Source organism: Solea solea, chromosome 15 (genome assembly GCF_958295425.1).
Source record: "Solea solea chromosome 15, fSolSol10.1, whole genome shotgun sequence".
NCBI classification, from domain to species: domain Eukaryota; kingdom Metazoa; phylum Chordata; class Actinopteri; order Pleuronectiformes; family Soleidae; genus Solea; species Solea solea.
The window spans coordinates 16,131,409-16,157,859 of record NC_081148.1 but is presented as its reverse complement, the minus strand read 5'-3'; the positions used below and the strand labels follow the sequence as shown (position 1 = coordinate 16,157,859).

The following is a 26,451-nucleotide window of genomic DNA, read 5'->3' as shown; positions in this document are numbered from 1 at the left end:
GACCACGACCTAGCTGTCCTAAATTAACTATCAAACACATTTTTTTTATGTTTCTTTAATGGTTAATACACCAGTATGTAGGAGCACTTCGAAATCGAAATGATAGTTCTAAGGCTAAAATAGAATTATTATTGTTATCCATGAATTTTCAACTTCAAAACAGTGGAAAAAAATAATAAAGCACATTATTATTTCTTGATTAAGATATCAAATTATAGTTATTTACTTGCATTCCTGCACTTCTCAGAGAAGAAGCCCAGTGAGTCGGCTTACTATTTGCCAAACAATAACATTTTTAGTTTTAGTTAGTTAGTTAGTTTAGTTTATTGTCCGCTTTCCACAGTTTCTGTACATCTACATGTACATGACTTTGCAAAGTCAAGGCAGAAAAAAACATACAGGACATGAAAATATCAGACATAAAAGAAACACATATAACATACATGTTTTTGTTTAAAGTGGAGATGGCTGAAGGTATTAGGCTTCTGCTGAAGCGGGCTTTATTGCATTTCATACTTTTAAATCTCCTTCTGTGAAGGTAGGGGTTGGAACGGATGATTGAGTGGGTGTGTGGTGTCCTGTGATATTGTGATGGCCTTGCTGTTTTTTTGTTAAAAAACAAACTTGCTGGCTTTTAAACAAAAGATTTTCTCATTTTTATGACAGGTAGTCTAATACATTTGTGAAGCACTCTACCTATATGCATGGTTTATAATAAGTGTGATTGTATTGTTCAGGATCTGAACTGATTTATTTAGCCAAATATAATGAAAAAAATCTCGATCTGAGTCACTAAAAGGTTTCCTTCTCAGCTCCAGTTTGATTGCGATTCGTCTTTACCGGCTGTGAACTGCCGTGGAGCGGGGCTGACACTGAGGAATTCCTGCGATAGTAAATGCTGCTGTTTCCTAATCTGTGGAAGAGATCGTATTGCACTTCATTAGCAGAACGGCTGAGTTTCTCTTATCTACTAACCCTTCATTTCCGGTCCCTCCTCCCACAGTGAGGGACCTTTTTTTTGAGCAGGTGTTATGATGTAATTGCCTCATCACTCACACTTCTCAGCCTTACACGTGTAGATTTGACTGTGACGTTTGATTTTAGTGGCTTATGGTGTCTTTAGATAAAATTAGAGCACCAGCAGCAAAATCAGCAGACGTTCCCTTGTCCATCCTGAATAGATTATAGTGCAGTGACCACTTGTTATATGAAAGGCAGGTGTGTGAAGAGGTTCCCGGGTTGAAAGCAATCCTAATAAATGTGTAACTGCCCCTAGTTAAGGTATGACTATAAAGAGTTCAGAGCCCGAGGCTATTAAAGCAACTGAAGCAATTAACCCCATTATCGCCCCCATTTATTTAAATGTATCAATTTATACTGTGTGGACATATTAATCCTGTAGAGTCACAGTTAAAGTCTGTCCCTATTCTAAGACTTTTTACATCATCGGTTTGCAGCCTTGATAAACCTTGATAGCTGTCAGCTAAATTCTGACTAAAGTACATTTTCATGAATTTTGACGAGCGCAATGAAAATGTATTTGCTGCTTTATTTGTGATTAAAGTGTTAAAGTTCTAATGCGTGTTCTGTTAAAGGCACTTTGAGACGTTTGTGGGTCGTATATGACACATGTGTTTATCATATTTCAAAGAGAAACACATGCTAATACCGTGCACCTTTTTGATTTTATGCACTCTGAGTTGCAGCTGAGATGACAAACACATTTATTTCTAATAAATAGGTGTGTGAAGGACAGGTATGAACAAAATATTCTTATTACTAGTTATTTTATTATTTTTTTAAATGCACTTTTCGTGCATTATGCTTCAAATTTGTCATCACTTGCTGCTTACTTCCTGCAGAAAATGTTTTGGTTTGAAAATGCTGCCCAACTGAGTTTGAATAGTCAACAACAACCTTGAACAACTGTAGTCATGGTAAACAAGAGAACATAGGACTGTTTTTGGTGGCGATGAATTTACATTTGGTACATGTGTGTGTATATATATATATATATATATATATACATATATATATCTATATATGTATATATATACATACATATATATATATATATATATATGTACAATCTGCTTTTTCTTCAGTTGAAAATGCACATTCTTGCCTTCATTCCATCCCATAAGTCAGTATTTCTTATCTGGTTTTGCAGCAGTGCAAAACATTCAATCCTTTAAAACCCCACAGTGACAAATGTACATGATTCACTGTTCTCATGGGGATCATTGTACACGTGTCTACTGCCATTTTAACCGTTTACACCCAAAGGAGTTTTATCATTTATCACTGTTTAATCTGATTAGGTTTTAAGAAAACCTGATTTTTCAACAGCTTGTCGTCCAAATTAAATTGGAATTTGAGGTCTTTCCGTAAAAATAAATTCTAAATTCTTTTTTTTACCAGTGTTTATTCAGCTGAAGTGTCAAAGTTCACCCTCTTCTCTCCTATTTGTAGCAGAGTTTTGCATTTGTAGAGTTCATATTCATATTCTGCTACAGTGAGGATGCAGAGAGAGGGAGGTGCAGAGACATAGTGTGAGCAGATAGATGGCAGGGAATCAGAGGTTTGTGCTGCAGTGAAGAAATCGAGGCACATGCCTCTGACAGCTGGACCCAGAGGAAACACTTCAGTTTGCTGCCGAAGGTTTAACTGCCGTCATGTCTCCCTGAGGAATAATCTCGTGCTGTTTGCACTGTAACAGTGTGACATGATGGGTTGTTTGCGTGCCGAGAATGAGGAAAACAAAGAAAAGACACAAGAAGGCGGTGTTGTTGTTGTTATTGTTTATCATTTCTCGTCACAACTGTCTAAAATCATAGAACTCTTTTGGGGATTTTGGGCCTGAATTGACCACGTTGCAGAAAAAATGTGTGTGATGTATTAAACAGAATCAGACTGGCAAGACTGGCAGCATGCCGATATTTCTGCAAAACAATAACATGAGTGATCAAAAGCAGTCCCGCATGAGTGGAGGGGAAACTGCAGTCATTCTAGGTGGGTGTTAATTCCTCCAGCAACAACACGGGACTGTTTTATGTCATCGCTAACAGTAGAAAGCAGACGTCTCGCTAAACAGAAAATTACAGATGAGTACAGACATTTCCTCCGCACAGGCTCCTTTCAACTCTTGTGCAGTGAGATAATGTATGTTGTTTTTCTGCATAATTTGCTGGGATCAGACTCATTTCAATAATGAATGCAATTACAGGTTTCCCCTTTATGACTAACATCCTGATCAACCCATTACCCACTCAGCAGCAGTGTGTGTGTGTGTGTGTGTGTGTGTTGTGGTGGAAAAAGGACCTGAGAGAAATATGTAGGCTAAAGGGAGACTTAACTAACAGTGATATACTGACATGATAAAACAATTGAAATTAAATGGTAAACCATCTGTGACCACAATCAAAGAAAGAGCATTTCCTATAATGCAAAAATGAAAGAAACATTTTGTTCTTTCTTCTCTGGGGAATATTATAATAAACCGCTGCTGTTGAGATAAACAAGCGAGTATTGGGACTGCAGGTATCACAGTTTTACAGTGTTACTTTACATAGTCTGACCATGGTTACCATTGTTAACCTAACTGTGGTATCACGCTCAGCGACACCTTTTATAAAGGGCTCATAAATTATACCATTATTATCACAGTATTAACACTTGGCAGACCACTAAATAAAGCATTAATAAGGAAAACAATCTGCAAGTCTGTGAATATTTATTTCTAGCTGGTGAGTCGTGTAGTTTGCAATTCATTTAGTTCAAAACTTCGATAAAAAGAAAGCCTGTTATATATGCCAAACAGCTTGATCTTGCTATTTGTATTTCAAGAAACTTCTACTTCCACTCCACTACATTCCCTCTAACTATCTTTGTTACTCGTTACTACCAAATAAAATCAGAAGAAGAAGAGTTGGTAATGGTCTGTATTTAGGTAGCGCGTCTCTAGTCTTGATGAGCTGCTTTAAACTATAGTTTTGCCATTCACATATCTTTCATACCCATTCACACGCTGCAATATGTTGTTAAGTGTCTTGCTCAAGGACACATATAGACTAGCAGAGCCAGGAATTTAACCCACAGCCTTGAAAAGTTGAATGACAACTCGAACTACCACTAGCTAGTGCTAGTTAGCACTAGCGCTTACTAGCATGAGCTATCATGGCTCAATCCTAACTCCTCACTATTTTTAATACTTTTACTTCTAAATCTTATGTTTTATATCAGAAAATGAATTTTGATACTTTAGTACAATAAATGTCATATACTTTTAGACATTTACTTAAGTAATATTATAAAAAAGTGACTTTTCTGGTAAGATACTTTAGGTACTTTATAGAAGACTGCACATTTTAGTCAAAACTGCTACAAGTCAATATCTACTTCAATAGTTAGTGTAACACTTGTTGTAATAAAGAAGATCATAGCATCGTCAGCAAATATCCGTGTTTAATGGAACCCCTCGTCTCATATAGGTTTGATTTTAATTACATAAATATAAAAGTACAATCATCGGTAAAAATGTGCAACTGGCAGAACAGAATTTATTTGCATACATGAGCTGAATGTTAAACGACAATGCAAGCAAACATGTGACACACGCCGAAGTGTCGAGAGGTCAATGCTGAAGGAGGAAGGTAGGTCAGTATCTCTGAGGATGAAAGACATCTGAAGCAGCTGTCAAATTGAGATCTGAGTGTAGTTTGTCGCTCCTTCAACAAAAGAAAAAAAAAAGAGTTCCGGATCAAAGCCGACATTGTGACTCCTGTTACAGACGCAGCCAAGCAGAGCTGTAATACATCATTCTGTTACCAAGCCACTCAACTGTTTACCTGCCTGCTGGTAAACAGCCATTCCCACGGTACTCCAGCCAAATAAAATGTGCATGCAGTTTGTTCCTGAAACAAATGGATTTAACAGTCTCAAAATGCTAAAAATAATAGGTTACCGCACTCTCACTGAAAGTCGAGAAAAGAACACAGTGCCATACGTTATTCAAAAAGAACCTTGTTGAATACACGATAATGCCTTTAGCACCATCAATGAACACCAAATAAATCTTCAGTCTCTGCTCGTTTCAGTCAAATTATGCATGTCAGTTTATTTGAGCTACTTAAATGTGCTGTTGACCGCAAATCTAATTTCACCATGTGAGCAAAGCCTGGTGTTTTTAACTGGAATAAATAGTTGGGACTGTGTTGATTTTTGCAATTAAAGGTGAAGTCACCGCCGCCAGCTTCACTGTAAATCTCAGTCTGCTGTGTTCACTTATGTTAAACACACATAGTCTAATCCATTTTAGAGAATTAATTACCCCTACAATTATAAATGGGCGACATGACATGTGTTTTTGCAACAAACAAACCAACAGTAAATCCACCTGTCTCCTCTTACAGAACTTACCTCTTACTTACACAGGAGCATGAGTGGAGCAGTTAGAACCATTGCAATCAATGGAGATCAATTTTGCAAAATGCAAAAGGATTGTACACTACAACACACAAGCTCTACACACTAGGATCTGTTCCATAACGAACCATTTTCTTATATGCAAAGGCTAAATAAGGCATTTGATTTCAAGACACGCATGCATTTTTAGGTGAGCAAACATTAAATATATCTGACGTCTTAAAAGCGGGATGTGTCTGATTGAAGGGAGATTTTATTTCAATAGACATTCTACAGAATCAGTGTGTGTGTTTATGTATGTACTGTATATGTAACGTTCACAGTCCTTTAATTTTCTTTTTCAGTCCTTTTACACACAAATGCAGACACACGCACACATGCTCCTTGTTGAAGGTCAGGTTACGGGTACAATGGGAGCTTTTAAAAATCAGGTCGCAATCTTGAAACCTTGAGCCTCAGAGGGAAAATGAAGGTTCACATACTGTAAAGCATCATTTGGTAATCATTATTCTTCACACAGGCTGAGTACAGAGTACAGAGTACAGAGTATGTCATTTTGCTACTGCATGACCAAACTCCATTTATATCCTTGACTGTTCAGTGTCTGCAATGTCACAGTTTGCAACAGTCTGGCAACTGACTATGAACCAAGCAAGCGTCACGTCACATCACTAATATCTCTTTTTATTTTTGTTTGTTTAGGAGCCAAGATATAGAGGGAATTATTAAAGAACAACATGTTCATATGTGGAAATACATGTGTTAATTAATATGAAGCTAAAGCCAGTAGTTAATTCGCTTAACCTGGCATAAAGACGGTCAAGTAGTATAGTCATGAAAGTTGGTTTGTTTATGAATTGTATATTGTATATTGTTCAAACTAAAAAAAAAGAGCTGTAAGTTTAGATTTAGACGTGCAGCTAGAGTTCCTTGAAGGTACCTAAAACAAAACAAAAGAAAACCTGGCTCTTAAATGTCCGGTGTTGAACATTTAGGTGCGGTTTATTGGCAGAAATTGAAGAGAGTATCGATAAGTATGTTTGTACGAGTCTATAATTAGGTGATTGTAGCCTTAGAATAAACCATTTTATACAAGGTTTATGGTTTATGTTTCTACAGCAGCCTGAACAAACTAGCCAGAGCATGCACTTCACTTTCTAAAATGGAAGTTAACTATGAAAATGAAAAAAAAAATCACTCTATTCTATTCTACTATATTAAATTCTGCGGTCTCACCATTAGATGTCACTCATTCTTACACACTGGACCTTTACGGTCTGTAGTTGACAATTCACTGCTTTACGGAGGATTATGTGTAAAATAATCTAGGTTTTCTAAAGCTAAGGAACCTCATACTTTACAAACAGCAGTCGATGTGTTCTTTATGCTAAACTGACCTGCTTTAGCTTCATATTCACTGTACTGATGTGAGAGGGCTATCAATCTTCTCACATTACCGTCTGCAACAAAAGTGAATATGCATATTTCCAAAACTTTAAACCCGTTGGAAAACCTGTGTTCACTTTATGTCTGGGGTAGTTAAGTTCTGAAAGCTGCATCTCGTTGGTCTGGTGACCGACGCGTGTTTCCGAGACATGGCGTCTTCACTCGTCCACGTGTAGATAAGTGAAAGCTATGCTGTAAGTAGAAAAATAGACGTTAAATAGTCCTCTGTTATATACATCTATCTCATATGGCTTTGCCATAATGGCATGCAGGAAAAACTAAGACAAGCCTGAAGATTTTTACTACCTGAGTAATTTTCTCTATTCTTCTCTAGGTGAGACTTGGGAGTAAAGAAATATTTTCAGCTAATGACATGTCTCGTATTCACAGTGTAGGGGGGTGACGAGCGTGAGGAGAGAGCCGATCTGCAAACGGAAAAGGAAGCAGTAGGATTTTGGTGCAGAAAAAAAAGCAAAGCAAGCAGCCTGTAAGGATAATTAGTTGTTGGAGATGGACAAGTTGATTAGAGACGCCATTGATTTGAATTGTGTGTGAGAACATGGATATAAAGAGACAGTTTCGCCATCCGTGTCTTTTCCTCCGTCTTGCTGTGGAGAAATTCCACCATCGCTCAGTGTTCAAATGCAGATGCCGTCTAAGAAATGTTACTGGTGAAAATAAATCCTGACAGGGACGCACCTTATCCTCAGGAAATACCCACATTTCATTGAATCCCTACAACAAATTCACTCTCAATTAAAAAAAGGAGGTTTAGCCTCTGCGGACTTTCACGTCATGCCTTGTTTGTTTCACAAAGATTCTGCAAAGTCTCTTTCAAATTAGGGTTTTGAGTTTTCCTAATAGACTGAACATAAAAGTTAATGTAGAGTCTTTTTTTATGAAAAGGGAGACCCAGGAATTAAACTGGAAGTCTCAGAACAAATTCCCTTTTCCTGAAGACTTAATTGTCTCAATCGTTAGTTTCGGGTCTTCTTCAAAAGCATGTGATGTCAATTTTGTAAATTATGTTCCCACTTAGAGTAAAATAGATGATGAAGAGGACACCAGTGTCCAATGTGTGCCTGATTACAAGTGACGAAGAGAAAGACTGCATCCATCTTCATGTCGAGTCTACATGTTTTTGCTCACAACTCTGAGACTGACCCAGCTACATTTGATCTGCATTATTCAACATTATGTGCTCATGGGATGAAACCGTTCATATTTTTGTATCCATCCACTCCCTCAAATTTCTCTTCAAACAAAACCAAACAACAACACTGAGTCTTCAGTCTGCATTCAAAGAGTAATTAATACCTCGCAAGCCTTTATCATTTGCTTCCTCAAAGATAGCTGTAAGCTTGAAATAAAAAGACGGAAACAGCTGGAAGGGGCTTTCTTTTTTACCTTTCAAGTAGTCCTGGGCCGCCAAAGCATGTTCGGAGCTGATAAGAAGGCCAGTTCCTGCCTCATGAGAAATGGATTTAATTACTCAGCTCTGCTCTTCTTCTCCATTTTAAACAATGGGGAACTACTTTTTTGTGGCTCCTTATTCTCTTTAAAACCCTCCACTCACAACAACTCTGACGCAATCAGGTGCATCACGGACATGTTTAGAAACTCTTCTTGCCACGTTTGCCCCACAAATCAAACTACTCACCTGCGGGTAAAACTGGACCCATGTCAAGAAAGAGTCGGGATTGCACAATCAATAAAGCGTCTAGAAATGGTGCAAAAAATGCATGAGAAGTATAATGCATAGATCAATATGTGCTATATCATTCAGTGGATACACCATTTATATCAGTAATAAATATGTACATTCAAATAAACTGGCAAGTTTTCCAAATAATCGAGATTGCACTGTGTACTTCCCTTGGCTCCTTTACAGTAGAACGTTCGACTTACACTGATATTTAAGATCAATTCAGCGATTTGTTCTGGTTCGGGTTTGTGGGACAGTGAATTGGGTGACGGGTGGTCCCTGTGTTTCCCGATTAGCTTCTCTCTTCATGCCACCATCGCCAAGACCACCACCACTGCCTGTATCCAAAAGTATCCCAAAAATTATATGTATCATGCATAACAAGTTACACTGATGATCCATTTCCAAAGCCTTTTTTTTAATGTTCCTCAGCCTCAGGGTTTGTACACAGCCGGAGCCTCATACATTATCTCCTCTGTGCTCTACCTGGAGTTACTTGTCTCAGCCAGCCTGTTGTTCATGATACCGAGAGCACCGACACCCCCAGAGAAACCATTGTGGCGTGAGCTGCCACACACTGTTCTGGGGTATCCATTAGCTGATTCAGACAGCTGCTTCTGCATGATGGCCAGTGACACTTTGTTAGATGCTGCCAGGTCTTTCATAGAGATCATCTCCCCTGATAGTCTGCGTCCCTCAGTGTCACTATCACAAGGTCCTTCAGAGTCGGGCGGGTGGCCAATCCGACTCTGGCGCCGCTTGGAGCCCGGTCGGATGGCATTGCGTCGGCCCAGGAAGGTGTGGGCTTTATTGCAACGCTGGCAAAACAAGCAGCTCATTTTCTCCAGGATCCAGTTGAGCACCTGCTTGATGACAATGGAGATGACGTTGAAGAGCGAGTAGATGCAACACACACCCATAAGCATGAAGAAGAAGTTGGCCACCCTGTACAGGCTTTGGTATTCATAATCTGCGCTCTGACTGCTGACGAAGTCCCCAAAGCCGATGGTGCTGAAGGTGACGAAGCAGAAGTAGAGGGAATCCAAATATGCCCACCCTTCCACAGGGGTGTACATGGCCGACGCACAGCAGGAGATAGTGATGGCTGACAGGCCAAGAATCAGCATCACATGGTACACAGAGGGCTTCCAGCCAGGGATGGAGTAGGCCGAGAAGTCATGGCGAATTCCTGGAGGAAGCAGACCACTGTTCCGGATTCTTCGCTCCCTCACAGCCTTCATCACCACAGCCAGCAGTGTGATGATGCGCTCCAGGAAAAGGTTAAAGAAGAGGATGGTGGCGGCGCAGCCCACAAGCCCATAAAAGATCAGGAACACTTTGCCTGCAACGGTCACAGGTGTCGTCATCCCAAAACCTGCAAAGACAGAGAAACAATGTCAGTTAATCCTCTAAGTGAGGCTAAAAAAACTGCCTGATTTCTTCAGTTTCCTGAAGAGATATTACTGAAATAAGGGTGCATTAGAGCGAAAAACAACCTCAAAGTCTAATTGAGTGTTTCAAACGCTGCTTAAATCTTATTATGTAAACATCGGTGCCAGTAATGGAAATGATGTAAAAGCAGGTTTGAGTGAAGAACATACAAGTGGTGTGCAGAGAAATTTGATTGGTTGAAAAAGCAAGTCTTTAATTAATGAAGTCAAAGTTGAGTCATTTGTTAGTGATTTTCAAGTGCTTAAATTTGTAACTCAGCTCCCACCTCTGATATTTTCCGTTGTGTAAAACATCGGGTTTGTGCCGCATATGGTAAAGCTGCAGTGCGTAACTTTTGGTGACTTTAGTTGTTGATGTAATTAAGTTGCCTCTGTTTGGTCCTTCATCTAAAAAAAATGTCAGTCAATACTATCAGACCTGACCTGACGAGCAGTAGAATTCCCCACTGTGGGTTTTTTGTTAGTGCCTCTTTATATTTTCAGTAATTCTTCACCCTGTTTGCTGCCGTCTCCTTTTATTAGCGCAATTGCCTCCATCTGTCTTAAATCGCTTCCTGTTGGCAGAGCGGGAACGTTGCCTATAACAACATGAGATAGCAGACATTTGTTTGTATGTAAAAGTGACACATTACAGCTTTAATATGCAGCGTTAATTATGGCGTTAATTGCTGTGGGTGGGCCTGTAAAACCAAGGACACTGGATTTGTATCGAGGTGATGAGAGTATCTCTCTGTGTGTCTGTGTGGTTTGGCTTCCTGCTATTTTTTGATTTCTTGGTCAATTAGACAGAATGTTCAAGCTGAGGCAAGGACGAGGAGGGGAGGGGGAGGATGTTTGTGGATTCAGTTGCATTTTGAATTGGCACTTCAGTCTTTAAGAGGATGTCACAGGTGCAGCTTGTAAAGTCTCCCAGCACTTAAACAGCAATACCTACAATTACCACCAAAGAGTTGCAATTGATGTCGATGGCCATGATCCCAATGAAACAACAGTATAATAATGACGAATAAGTCTTTTGGAGAAACAAACAAGTTAACCCTGCTGACTGACAAACCAATAATGCTGTCCTTTGCTATTACTTTCATTTTGTGAGCGTTCTGATTCCTCGTTTGAATCTCATTCCAGGTCGGAAAAAAAACGGTTTATGGCACAATTGATTATAGCTGCACTAATCATTAATGTTTTAATCTGAATCATGTAATTGCTCTTTTACTTACTGTACACATCTGATTGTTTGTTCATGTAGGTTAAATAAATCACTTTGGAATGCTTTAATCTGTGTGCAGCCTGCCTCTCTGTCACCAGCCTTGAGCCTTGTTCACACACCTGCTAATGTCCGATTTTTCATGTGCAATATTTGTGTGCACACTGCATGGTTATTTGTTTGCACACGGGCAGTTCCTGTACTTCTTCACACACAAACACACACTTAAACCCAATCACAATGTCGCGCAACAAATAAAACGGCGCTGAGAGATCAACTAGTTCACTTCCAGGCCAAGGTTAATTGATTCTTTCACCGTGACTATCCTCCATCTCAGTCTCCTCTGGGCAGCGCTTTTACCTCCTTTACCGTGAGCCTGTCGGTAACCATTCTTGTCAGGCAATAAATGACATCAATATCTCGCCAATACTTCTTTTTATGATACTCAGAATGGCTTTTTTGACCTTATCTCGCACACTCAAAACCACTCTCATGTGGCTTTGCTGTTGACATGCCGGGTCATTTAGATCAACAATGACTGATACAGATAGTTTTTTCGAGACAAGAGGAAATATAAACCCACATGTACACACACCTCTTGGCCTCTCTCTCTCTCTCTAACACACACACACACACACACGTTTGTGCTTCATTCATACTGCGGACACACATAGACATAATGCATTCCCTAGCCCCGTACTATTACCTTAACCATCACAACCCACACTAACCTTTGCCCTTAACCCTGACTAAGCACTTTAAAGATGTGAGGATTTGGTCCTCACAAAGCCACACACACGCGCACACAGAGTAAGAGAGAGGGAGATGTTTTCCACATTACAACAGACAGTGAATCACCTGGTGTCGTCAAAGACAGTGACACAGACAGTCGGTTCAGTAACATACAGAGAGACATCATTGACTAAGAGAAAGGTGAGGGGCAGTCATTATCCAAATCAAGCCCTTGAATGAGACCCTATTTTTCCAGCTCCATCGTAATTAATTAGCAGCCCAAGACTCCCTTCACCCGACTGATTCAAAGGGAAACAGATTACATCTTTTCAGCGCAGACAGAGACGGTCCTCTGCACCGTCTCTCATTACCAAGTAAATTACCTAGGAGAGGAGAAGGCACCAGGCATCGATTCAGAGTAGCATTTCAGAGCCATTACTCCTGACCACTGTGTCAAGATGCATTAGGGGAAATAGAACAATAATAGAAAGCAAAGGACGGCCAAGTTGAAACATAAGACGCAAACGGTGAGTGACTTTTTTTTCCACAAGGACTTCAATGGCGCTTAAAATAAAAATGGTAGGGTGTAACTGTCAAATGTCTGTTAGATTCAAACAATGAGACAGTGAGTTGACACAATGCTGATTAAGAATATCAGCTCCACACGACTCTCTGTTTCTCAGCAAAGTGGTGCTTTGATTGACATTCCTGTGCTGCACACAGGAAGCGATTGGTTTTATAATAAAACAGACAGACAGACAGAGGCAACAGCGACGTTGTGCTCGTAAAGTTAGATGATTGTGTGACTGAAAACACAAAGAAGCACGCACCCGCCCCTGCACTGCTGCTGTATACACACAAATGCTCCCTCAGTCAGGTCTGATAGTATTGCTTGACATAATGGTGCATTGTTTCTCTTCACAAATACCAAACAGAGACAGAACAATGACATCGACACTGACAGAAATCAGCTTTAAACGGTAAAGTAACCGATGCTGAACAATGACCCTGCTGCTGACCCCAGTGAGCACTTTAATCCCTCCACTCTGTCCAAACCTGAATCAGACACTAACAGCACAACACGTCATGGCAGGAAATGCCATGCTAATCCAATCCAATCAAAGCCCAGGGAGAATATTTGCCCATTAACATTAAATATGCCCAATTCAACATTGAAAATGATGTTATGTTCTAATGGGTAATGATATTTGCACGCACGCACACAGAGATCCAAGCAGGAGGAAAGTGACTGAAATGGCGCAATTAGTATCCATTTATTATCATTTGACAGTTTTAAGTGATGAAGGAGCTGTTGTGATTGTTATCAGACTGTGGGAAATGAAATGGAGGGAAATACCTAAATAGGCTGTCAGTGAATGTGGTAACATCGCTTTTCAGGTCGACTTTTATCACCGGCGTCTAAATCACATGTTGGAAAGATCAATCGCTGAGTTGACACAATTCCGACTGAAAAGCTCTCATTACAGACCAGTGTCAGTTTACAATGGCTCATTAAGGCATGTGGTAAATCCAGGACCCAAACACCACAAATGACCAAAAAGGGTTTCTAATAGAAGTATTGATGGACTCCGTGAATGCTCTACATTTTATTTCCTACACTTAGAAGACTACTGGCCTCTAAACAGTAATCAGTCATCAAATTTTACCCCAAAGAGCCACTCTGAATGAAGAACTGCACGACAATCTATGACAATCTCTACAGGTTTTCCATTATCTGGAGTGTGTGGCAGTACAAAGCTGCTCAAAGCAGCTGTTTAACCGTCGAACTTGTTCTGCTCGAACTCTCCTCACCTCAGGGAGTGAAACCACAATGTTCCCGAGCAAGAAACTAAATTGGGCTGTAATTGCTATCGTTTGCATTTCAAAACAATGCAGCAGAATATAAGTATTCACCCTTATAAAAGAGAGCGTTAATCATTACAGAGTTGCGGGGGATTCTACGATGGTGCTTAAGGTTAAGCGGCAATACTTTATTCCCTGTAATTGTCAGAAGACGACACGAAAAGACAATATTTAAATGCATTCTCTTTACTTAACGCTTTCATTCTCGTTGACTCGGAACCTTCGAGTCCTCTGGTTCCCACCGGGCGGTGATCAACCGTAAAACCTCACCCGCTGATTTACCCAGAGCCATGTTGGCTTTCTGAAACTAGAATAAACCATATAAGGAAAAGTGGAAAGGGCCAGACCCGGGAGCTCGTCCTCTGCACATCCAGTGAAAGAGAAAAATGTTTACAATCCATCAAGAAGGGATTTAAATACACATACTACTGGTTTAAGATTCTGAGGCTGTGTCCATTATGGTTCCACTATCATGTTACAATAACAAAGATGCTATAATAAAAACGTCATTGCAAATAAATAAATCAACTGACTGTGGTGGAAAAGAAGTCACTTCCTCCTCAGCTCTAGGGAACATTTTAGAGTCTTTCATCTTATCGTTTCTTTGTTTTCTGACCTATTGATTCTGTGCATTGATTTCTGACTGATTGAAAAGGTGTATTGATTCACTGTAGCTGCAGAGACAGACTGTGACAAGGCCAACCATTGCAAGAAAAAAAAGCTGAGCACATTACAGATTCACGCATGAAGTCCGTATTAAGAGTTCCGCTGACAATTGAGAGAATGTAAATGCCGTCAGAGTTAATCTGCAAGCTCCGCAGAACTGTAAATTATAGCCAAAATACACAAAAGAGCAATTTCAATTGGGCCAAAGCTGCTTATGAATATCCACATAAGGATAAAGGGTATCTAATAGCACTCACACTCATGTTTCTGTGTTCGAACGAAGGATATGCATCAATACATTCATTTGTCAAGGAAAATAGCATGGAGCCTGAAGGTTAATGCTTGTCACAGAGGACACCACTCCCCCCCGTCCCCACATACAGCTCTCCAGTGTCCAAAAAATGGACCAGAGGGCTCATTATGGGGAATGCTCTGCAAACCAAAATAAATAACTAAATAAATCTATTGCCTCCCAATGTCCCCAATTAATAGGCTTGAAAACAAGCTTCCAGTCAGCTGCTTCTCTCCGTAGGGAATAGTTTCGAACGGTCTGAGCAATAGAGCAATAGCAGGGAAATGTCACCAATGCCTGTCCCTCTGATGACTGTGTTTCCGAGATGAACAGGAAACCATTAGTCACGGCGCGGCGTTGCAGGGGTCTGCAGAGAGGACAGAGGGCTGAGGAAGCAGCGACGCGGACAGACCTCCAGAGTTCATCGGCACACCATCTGCTGGGAAGCTGTCGGGATTATTGGCCAAATGGGTGGTAATGGGAACACTCACAACACGTGTATGCTGAGATTTAAGACGGCAGTATGGGTCACATACATGCCAAGATTTACTAAAACAAAGGCTGTAAAATATTAATGCAACACCCAAAGCCATATGGGGCCCTAAAGGACACAGTCCACCCACACACACACACAATACAATTACATTAATGGTAAAGCATTCTGTGCGTCAAGGGCTTGATAATGAGTGTTTTACTCTACACATGTCTGTGCAATAATTAGGAATAATGGACTGTGGTGATCATAATGAAATATGTAGCGTAAAGTCACTAAAGCTGGTCAATAGATATAAATGATAAGAGTGGGAGCTCACTGCGAAACTCAATAATGTAGCACAATCCAAGTCTGTGAAGCACAATATGAAATATTTCTTTTTGCCCCGTTTAGCTTAGTCTTATCTGAATCCAGTCTCGTGTTTAAAGTTATATCTTACCACTTTATTCCTTGGCAGCGAGAGCCAGGGGAATTAATGACTTTGCCGTCATCCATATGGATTTGCTGACAAAAAATAATATATGCTGCACTGATTTTTGGACCTGTGCCAAACACTTTCTTACGTTTTCGAGATCATATATTGTAAAAGTGAAACCACGCAGAGTATCTGTTACTGTGCACTCGCACCGAGGAGATAAGAAAGGGGGGTTAAATAGGCAAAATTAAAATGAAGGTGTCATGTGGCTTCATTGTTCATCTGCAAATGGGAACAGAGATTTCGTCCTTTCATTCGAGTGAGTCATTCTCTCGTCAGAATAATAGCTTCTCCGTGATGGATCTGAAGGCTACGTCCTTGTGTTTCCTATCGTGTACTGTGTGCACAGTCAATGTTTGAATAAAAGCTTAGCTACACAAAGCCCTCTTGTATTATTCCCCAAAGCAAACACACCTGTTCAGGTGGAGCGTTCGAAACACTAACGCCCTCAGGTCACTGTGATAAGCCTCCATGTTCGTCGTAATGGATAATACCGATTGTGGCGCTTGTGTAGTATCACGGTGACGCTACATTAACTGTGTGTCTTTCGTTGCTGCTTAGGCTTCACATGAGAACAGTGAGATCAAATGTTAGCAGGAAGTGAATGCTCGGGGTTTGGCGGACCTTCGATTTAATGGTTTTTCATTACGGGCAAATGATGTAAAAGCATGAGTCCCTGAAATCCAAGCCAGTGCAAACGGCCGATTCCTGTCAGGGCCTGACTGCTACGTCAAAGTGACAGCTGCAATAATGAGCTCAAATCAAAGAAACCACAGCTATATACCTCCCCGAAATGACGAGGCAATGCTCTGCTGCTCGCAATTAGATTATATTCTGCTTTCTATGAACTCAAAGTGGCCAAATGTGTGAGATTGTGACTCTGCCAGAGGCTGTCAGTCCTGGAGGTAGTGGGATAATCTATGAACGCTGGCATTAGGACAACACGTTTTGCCTCGTTTGATCCTGGTATTTTCCAGGGATACCAGTGGATTCACTGAGCGGCTCACGTGGTTTGACTGATTCTCTTCTCTGGATTCTCTTTACAGAACCCCTATGAATCCACCCACCATGAGAACGTACTAAGTGTGGCTAACACTAGTTGACAAATTATGATCAGACTGAATCGCACCTTTGTGCATAAATTATCATCATCAAAACCAAATGAAAATCTTAAAACAAGGTTAAGTAAGTGGTTAATTGCAATTGTTTATTGTCATTGTCTGCCACTTTATCCTCCACATCAGTGTCGCAGGAGGTGCTGGAGCCAATCCCAGCTGACATAAGGCGAGTTCACACCCTGGACAGAACATAGAGACAAACAACCAGTCACTCTCACACCAATGGTCAATTTAGAGTGTCCAATTAATCTCTGCATGTCTTTGGACACCGGAGTACCAGCAGAAATCTCACGTACACATGGGGAGAACATGCAAACCTGGATTAATTGTATTGTGTGGTCAATCGTAACGTGAATTGTTGGATTGCATGATTCCATAATTCTCTGGTGGTACTTGGAGGAAAATACAGAAATACTGTTTTAATGTATATAACAGGATATGTGTTGAGAGTGGAGCTGAGTAATTTTGACCCGAGTGCGTAGAAAATTAAACAACTAACAGAAACATTTGTTAGAGTCACCTTATCTCTCGCTCCATCTTAATCTAATTTCACTACACCAGTGTGTGAAGTATATCTGAGGAAGAGGAGAGAGCAAATGATCTTATTGGGAATAAATATGCCTCCTATGCTCGGCCTATTTACACCACTTTATTTTAACGCTGGCAATACTGGTGTTATTTTGAGAACTCAATATTTTCTTAGGTGTAATTATAGTAGTTTTTATGTCTTTCTTATCTCATATTTTTTGGGTAACATTGTACATGCAGCTGCTGTGGCGAACTGTTGCGAGACAAAAACGTAGATATTTGTCTAACAATTAAAGGATGTCTCATACAGTATCTCGTCGAATTATCTAAAGAAGGATCAGGTGTGCACTTTCATCTGATTCAAACAGATTATATGAAAAAAATTAACATGAGTGGCTCAGAGTACATATTTTTAACCATCTGCATGTAATTTGTCTAAACGGTTTGGTTGGTTTTTCCATTACAATATAGTACCACCTCAACGTGGGCGGAGTCACCACATCACGGCTGCATGAAACTGCCATAACGTTGTTTTATACATGACACACACACACTAGTGACTTGTAAAGCAGTTGTTTTCGGTGTAACTCAATCATTAGACTCAGTTAATTAAAAAGATTTGTTACTTCCTGCATGACCGGAGCACAGCCTCCGTCTGACACAGTCACTGATCCGAAATAGAGCGGCAGTGTTTGTGATGCGGCTCGCTAAACACACCCGACCCCTATGTTAAATATAGAGATCAAGTGAGTCGAATAGCGCTAGTGGAAAAGGGGCTTAACTGTAACTGTATATATAAAAATGCACCATCCATGGTGTGTATTCTAATAATGATTCAAGGTCATAGTCAAAGTTTCATATCTGAAATTCAGTCTCACAATTGCAGTGTGTTTGCATTTAGCCATTTGAAAGAAGCACAGTCACGACACACCGCCGCTCTTTCTCCTTCATACAAAGAGACAGATGGACGGCTGTCAAATCATGCTGTTTGCTCTCGTGTTATTAACACAGATAACTATTTACATCCATGACCCCAAGACGTGGATACATGTGGAGAAGTGCAATCGTTACGCAGACTCTCTGCAGCAGGGTGACATTTTGCCAAGTGTGTGTCCGACTTTACCGCATCAAAGGTTTGCGAAGCGGCCAAATGTTTCCAGAGGAACTTTTCTGCTTATGGAGAAAGTCTCATAGCTGCAAGTCAGCATGGACACCAGCACCAATGCAAATCATGTTGGCCGGCAAAACTGATGATGATCAAATTATGAACACCAGGATAAAGTTTCTTGAACGATTGTTCAAATCAAATTAGCCCTGATGAGAAGTGCAAAGAGCACACATAGTTTATCCTCTCTTTGCTTTGCCAGTACAAAGAGCCGAATCAGTGAAATGCTAATCAGTTTGAGCAGAAGGATGTTTCGGAAAATCTGCTGTGTCCTCTGAAATGAACTTGGCATCACTTGGTCGTGATGGGTTGAGTCTGTGAGTTACTGTATGTAGGTGATTACACGGCTTATCGAGACAGGGCAGATTTATGACCTGCTGTGACAGAGTACAAGCGTTGCAGGGGTTATAGGGTGACACCTACACACACACACACTCACGGTTTGATAAGGTTGTGTAACAGGAAGTATCGCCATTTTTTTGCCATGAAAATATTAACTCGTGCAGCTAAACAGAAAAAAAAAAAAAATCAAATGAAGGCCATCAAACACTTTTGCTCCCGTCCATCATTGTTGTGCTCAGCTTCTGGACTGACACAATCTATAGGGATCTTTCATGAAGCTAAAGGCAATCTGTTTTTCAATTTTTGACAGTGGCATTTTATCTGACTCTGTGCTTTTACTGAGAAAACCTGATGATGTAAAGCGAGGAAGTCAAAAAAGGAAGCAGACATCGGGCCACACGGCTGGTGTAGTGGTTAGCACTCTTGTCTTTGCAGCAAGAAGACAACCCGGTCGGAACGAGGACCTTTCTGCATGGAGTCTGCATGTTCTCCCCGTGTGTGTGGGGTTTTCTCTGGGTTCACACAGTCCAAAGACATGCACATTTGGGGATTAGGTAAATTGGACACTCTAAATTGACAGTGTGAGTGGAGAGTTGTTTATCTCTATATGTGGCCCTGTGATGGACTGGCGACCTGACCAGGGTGTGACCCCGCCTATCGCCCTGTGTCAGCTGAGATTGGCACAGCACCTCCCATGACCCACATGTGGAGGATAAAGAGGTAGAAGATGGATGGAAGCAGCCATTAGGTAGAAAATAGAGTCACGATGGCCTAATTACTCTATTAAGTGGTGTTCATTTAATTGTATGATGTACTGTTTGTGCAATACGACCGGCCTCTCTTTCACAATGACAACATAATTACACAAAGGCGTAACTGGAGATCAAAATGGCAAAGGCGCAAAGTTAAACTTGAGATTGATGTGAAACAGGAGTCAGGACTGTGTGGGACAGACTACAGACTGAACAGGAGGCTTGAGCAAGTCTGAAGCGGCGCCGCGCACTGATGAATCTGCTTTCACAGATTGTGAGCCGAATTCCCACCCACCACCTGAAAGCACATTCATAACATAAACAGTAGCAACAACACAGATGGTTCCGTCCCAACGTGGCAGCGGCGAGCGGTTGATCAAAATAAGAACACGACATCAAAACAAACACGCACTGCCTTCAGGAATCCACCTCAGTCTGTCATGTGACATTTCACGCAGCTTAAATGCCAAACGCACGCCTCGTCACGCTGAGGTGACGCTGTCTTCTAACCGTAGAGACACTTGAATTACAAGGCACAGTATGAGGACAAATGTGCTTCGCAGTTCTCTTCCAGTCACATTGGCCGAGGTCAGACAAGCGTGTAATAGTCACACAAACCTTACAAGTAAGCCTCGGAAGCCGCATCAGCATTTTTTTTTTAAATTGGCACAACAAGAAGAGCAGGATAACACCCACTAACCTATTAGGTAAAGCCGTTTACTCACACAACAGAATATCAATCGTGAGATAGAGAGAGAGAGAGGACATGGGAAGACAGTTTTTGTAAAGCTTTGCTTTTGGATCAGGGCATAACAAGCTCTCAGACACCTAGAGTTTACAGAATGCTCACCAAAGTATTTGTGGGATATCCAGTGATTACTTTTTGATCCCGATCAGTGCAGTTATGTTTTAATAGTAACACTGCAACACCTGATACATACTGTGTCCTCTCTGGTCTTTATGGCTATATATATATATATATATATATATCCTTTATACATATATGTATATATGTATATATAAACTCATATTTAGGATAAAAACATTCAATCCATGGAAAGAAATTTTAGAAATGGTTTAGGTTGTGCTCATCTGTAGCTGAGTGAGTGCAGACAGGCTGTAACTGGCTGTAAATCAAAACAATGAGCTGTTGTGTAAAATACTATCAAATTGCTTTAGCACTGCTCCTATAACGTCAGTGTTTAGCTGAAACCTGTAGTATAAGCCAAAACCATGAATACGATTACCTACTTGAAGACACACATTTGGCTTGTGGCTAAACTTTGGCTTGTGAGAGATTATACCAGTCCTGGTCTATAATGAGGGAAGAGCACGTTGTCATTTTACTGCAGCTCAGCTCTGCACAGCCACGGGTTTAACTCCACCCGACCTTTGACATTTCTCCACGTTTTGAAATGTGGCCTCATTTGTAGAGAAAACTTGAAAAGTGTTTGTTAAGCTGTCCTACTTTTCTTGTCTTATCTTTGTGACTTGTCTGGGTGGGTGGACATGACTGTGATGGAGAAAGACGCTGCAGTGGTTGCTAGGGGCAAGAAGAGACAGGACTGAGCCAGTATTCCCAAGAACAAATTGAATCTAAACCAGCAGCGGATTATTGCATTAAAAATTCAACAATTACTGCCCTCTCAGAGTGTCCCAGTCCGTCTCAACAAGTTAGAAGCCACCACTAAGTACACTTGATTCTCTTAGAAGAGTAGAAACTGTGCTGAAATGAGACAATAGTTTTACAAAATGTCATTGCACCAGCTCTCAGTGAGACATGCAGGCCCAGAAACAGCCCCAGAGACGTGTCCTAATTGGCAGTCATCAGCTATCAATCAGCCTTGAGGTTTATAAATAGCGTCTGTTATTAATAGAAATTCTACTTATATAGCAGACTCTGTGCCCTTTTAATGGGCAGGCAAACAGTACGATATGTAGGGCAGGAAACCGACACCGAGAGATTGATGTTTACAAAAAAAGAAACTTTACAAACGTATGTGTCAACAGATGAAGAATCTCGTCTTGTTTTCCACAGCCTTGCCTGAGGCTCTGGGAGGCTGTGGATTTCTGTGGTTTGGATAAGGTCAACATGTTGTCGGGATATGTGTGGATGTTTGACTTTGGCTTAAGTGGAACAAGATAATGGACTCTGAAATGGCACCTGCTCAACTCAAAGTCAGAGTTGAGTTTCCCCACTGTTCCAAGTCCAAGTACAATTCATGGAGGTTGATTCTGAATCGAGTTTCCAAGATGGGCTCTGATTCTCTACTTTTGCGTTTAAGTTTGTCCATGGTTCTCAAAATGTGGTATGTGTACCACCAGTGGTACGTGAGATTCCTCTGGAATCAGAAATACTGTTCTAGTGTATATACCAGGATATGTGACCGGAGTGGAGTGAATCTAACCTTGTCTCTCGCTCCATCTAAATCTAATTTCAATATTCCAGTGCCTGAAGGAGGATGATGAGAGAGGAAGAAATCTGCCTCTTGTGAAAAGTCTGTAGCTGACTTTGCTCAGCCTATTTACACCACTGTATTTTTAACGTTGGCAACAATGGTGTTACTTTGAGAGCTCAATCTTTTCTCAGGTGGCACTTGATATAAAAAGTTTGAGAACTATGCTCGATATAGTTTGAGCACAGACATTTGCCGTAGCTCTTCGAAGAATTCAGCGTTGTCTGTTTCGGCAAAGTACACGATTATTGTGTTATTTAAATTCTGCACTACAACAGTACAACAATTTTTTTGCGGTTCACTATACATCTGCATCATTGTGTCACAAAAGCGACCCCTTTACATTAGGGCGATGTCATGCAAAGACCGACCGCAATCTATTGGTAAAACTCCGTCACAGCCGCTGTCACACTCCTCCCTCACCCAATTTCTTGCTACACCTATGTTGCCTCACACCGCTGCCACCGACAAAGCTTTATCATCACCACCCCGGCCCTCCCCCTTCCTAGATCAGGCTCAAAAGTTTAAAATGTTATTCACATGCATGCGCAGGATTTTTCTTTGCATTCTCTATAGGGCTTAATGCTGCTTAGCCAATCCAGGGAGCGTCTGACGAGCTAATTATATTTCCATTGTTTGCATAACTAGTTTAATATTGAATAAATAATGAGTTTCCCTGGCTTAATTAATCTTTTTTTGCAGTTTCAAGTGCTCTGTCCATAGGTTTTACAGATATTTCTTTTATAATTTTGGTCTATTAACTATTTATTTTTCCATTGTGATACCATGGGTGGCCAATAGAGCAAAAAGACGTCTCAAATCCAGACCATAGAGCACAAACATCTGCAACAACAAAGATTACAGCAGGACTTGAATCTCTATTCGATGCATAGTGTGCTCCTAATCTGCTTTATTGTTTGACATGATGATGTATGTAGTCTTTAACGCTCTATTTAGATTAGTTTAGTGGAAAATATCTATAAACGGCTACATGGTAAATTTGTATTTTGAATTCATTCATTTAATACGTCTCATGCGAACTCTATTTTGAGAAAAAGCTTGAAGCACATGACTGTAGACCAGAGAAGAACCTTCTTGTCTGACATCCAAATTACATTGTGACAAAAAAATATAGGTCCCCTTTAATTAAAAGTTGTATTTTTCTGAGCTTTACTGGATAAACAACTGGATAAACAAGCGCTTCAAGTGGCAACAGCTTCGCTTTCATTTTTCAAAGTGATATTGGAGGAACATCAAGGGGAAAGAAGTGTCACTGCTGATTTCGAGCCTCTGCCACAGCAGAGAGTCAGAGGTGGGAAGTGTTTTGGAGGAGTGTCTATAGAGCACGCAGGGGGATGCCGCTCTGAGAAAGAGTTGTGTGGGGAGGCCCACAGATCCCTTTGATATCACCTGCTCAAAAGCGTGCACAAAAAGGCAGCACAGAAGCAGGAGGAGTGGAGATGAAAGTGAGATGGAAATCCAGACAGAAATGCCATATCTCACAAAAAAAGACAAATACAGTAGAGAGATCAACATCACCCTTTTCAGTTTAAATTATCTGCTTTGAAGGGAAAACTGCTGCTGCACGGCAAGCGTAGCACTGGAGGATTTCAAGACGCATGTACACAAACACGGTTGTTGTGGTTCGTCTCTGCGACTGGGTGAGCTGAGAGCATCAGCTCCCTGTTTTTCTGCATCTGCATGAGAGAGAAGACGGTGGAAAAGCCTGTTAAGCTCTCCTGACATGTCTAAATTAAATGAACCTCTGACAGGTTCTCTGCTCACGCATCCAATTCTCTCTTTTCCTTATCACTCCCCTTCACACAGTTTTGAACATTCTTAATTGAAGCTGTTGTGGAGGGGTGAGTTCACCAGGCCATCATGCATGCAGTCCACCACATCAAGTGTTCCTGCGAGGGACAGTTGCTCTTTTCTGACCTATTGCACAGTAAATGTTAAATGAGGGGGCGCAGACGGGGGCCCTTGAATTGACATTCCTATTGGTTTGAATGGAAATGTGGCTACGAAAAAAACCAAAACATCCTGCACCCATGGGTGCTGTCCTATAGCCAAGGATGAGTGTGCCATTCCAAATGGCAGGCGAGTCAGATGTCGCCCACATTGCCAGAGTCCCTCACAGCCAAAATGTAACACATGACTGGAAAAAATGTTAATCTGTTATTCTGTGTGTAAGCCAGGGAGGGGAAGGCAGCCCAAAGGGATGGCATGCATTTGACGCCTAGACTGTCAGACTGATGATTTTTGACAGACAGAAACCACATTTCAGTGTGCTATGGACAGTATGATCTTATCTCATCTTCCTCAGCTTCTCTTCTATTAACTGATATTTAAAACATGGATGTGACATCAACAGCTCAGATGCCTTACAACTAGAAAGTAGAGTTCTTTTTTATATATATGTGTACAAAGATTGATATGTGCTTATGTAAGGCAACTCGTTTTTCAACAAGTTTACACAAGACATGACACAGTCCAGAGAGAAATCAGGGAAATTCAGCATAGTATCACCCACCTATAGTCGACACAACAGTTCCAACAAAATAAAAAGCCCCTGTAAAATCCCATCGTGGCCTCAGGGCATCAGCCCGGATCCCGGCGGCGATGGCAGCCTCGTACTCCCGCAGGAAGGAGTTGAGGTCCTGCAGGCTGATGTTGAACGTCTCACTGAAGTTGTGGAGCGTCCCGTTCCAGCGGCCGTGAGCCCGTAGCTCCGAGGGCCTCTCTATGGCCGAGAAGACCGCAGCGCCGCACAGCAGGTACAGGATGATGAGGAGGGCGAGCAGCACGAAGCGGCCGTTGTCCTCGTTGAGGTGCAGGGAGCGGCAGCCTTGCAATCGCAGGGCAGGCATCATCCAAATTTCAGCACCACGCGCGCGTCGGACAGCGACAAGCTCCACATCAGAGGCGACATTCACTCGCGTGCAGGTTCTCTCCTCTGAAGTCACTGTCCCGCTGCCTCACTGCACTTCTAACCCACAGGCAACATTTCCACTTCTACTCATGCAGCCCCTGCGCCACGTTGTCTCATTGTAGTTGTGAAGTGGTGGCAAAAACACTCCACTTGTGGATGTGAAGTCTGCAGAGTTTAGGGCAAAACCAGTGCTCATCATACATGCATTCTCTCTCAGTTGTGCCACTGCAGCTGGTGTGGACTGCAGCTTGAATCCAGCCAGACGCGCTCCTTTTGTGCAAATGCAAGCAGTACAGTTGTATTATCCTCTGGGTCTCCTGCACCAAAATGCCTCTCCGCAAAAACCACGATGACGCTCTGGATTCTACATGAGTCGCAGAAGAAGCCTCCTGTCTTACATAAAGTCATTTATCCTTTTGGCTGTTCTTGTGCTGCATGGACGAGTGTCGAGTTTCGTGTGATCGTTGCACCTATAGTATATGATGGCGAAAAAAAAACCTTTGCTGCAAATCAGGACATAGTGAGGGAAAAGACATAAGGAGAAAGGAAAAGTATCCCCGCGCGTCTTCAGCTGAGGTGATCCTCAGAAAAACTGAGGATTTACATTTTCACTGCAGCCGTGCTACATTGTGTCATGCGCACTGAGGAATACTCCACTCACTGGAAACCAGGAGCACAGACGAACTGCTGAGCAGGAAAAAAAAAGTTTATCAGGAAAAACCAACAATGAAAAATAGAATAAATAGAAAATCAAATAAAATTGTTGGAGGTCATTTTGATTCTGAAATTTATTTTTTGCATAGACTGGTGAGCAATCACGGTTTAGGTTATCTCCACTGTAGCCATCATTGATGTAGTTTTGCTTCCATTAAAAAGCATTTGCTGACTTAGAGGCAAACACAAAACCATATTCAGTTCAGCGATTCTGACTAAATCAATGGAGACCTGCTGTTGATCCATGAAAATAACCATAAAAATATCGACTGAAGCTCCAAAAGCAACAATTATCCACCCGACGTGGAAAGACTGACCCTGTTGTAAATGTCAGAGGTGACATTTAGCTGACATAAACAAAAAAAAAACAGAGCCGCCTTTAAGCACTGTATGATGGTTGACTTTAAAGATAACAGTTCCAAAACTAATGGAAATAGAAGAAAAACAAAAACTTGTTACCAGGTTTTCCCCAGAGTGACTTTGAAGGAAAATGTCAAAACCTAAAATAGTGTGCTTAGAAATTAGAATCAATATCGCTACCATATGTTGATGCTGCTTTGTGATCTCGCTAACTGGATTACAAATTGCAAATTAAGGCAGGCGGCAGAGCAAGGACACGCTCAGCACAGCAGCACACGTCTTTGTCAATTCTAATCATTACCTCAAAACATAAAAAACGCACAGAACAGAGAT

General features: G+C 41.2%; 1 protein-coding gene across 1 annotated transcript; it reads right to left on the bottom strand.

The window, feature by feature from the left end:
* Positions 1-5,433: 5,433 nt before the first annotated feature.
* On the bottom strand, positions 5,434-25,614 carry kcnk12 (potassium channel, subfamily K, member 12). The gene is made up of 2 exons (XM_058650875.1): positions 24,646-25,614; positions 5,434-9,950 (listed from the first exon to the last, which is right to left on the bottom strand). Exons 1-2 carry the CDS (start codon positions 24,983-24,985, stop codon positions 9,058-9,060), a joined length of 1,233 nt encoding a protein of 410 aa, XP_058506858.1. The 5' UTR covers positions 24,986-25,614; the 3' UTR covers positions 5,434-9,057.
* Between the last annotated feature and the right edge of the window lie 837 nt (positions 25,615-26,451).

Excerpts from the sequence above, each read along its gene's own strand:
- kcnk12 (XM_058650875.1), bottom strand. The coding sequence starts at position 24,985 with ATGATGCCTGCCCTGCGATTGCAAGGCTGCCGCTCCCTGCACCTCAAC. Across the intron at positions 9,951-24,645 it reads AACTGTTGTGTCGACTATAG|GTTTTGGGATGACGACACCT; the intron begins GTGGGTGATACT and ends CTGTCTTTGCAG.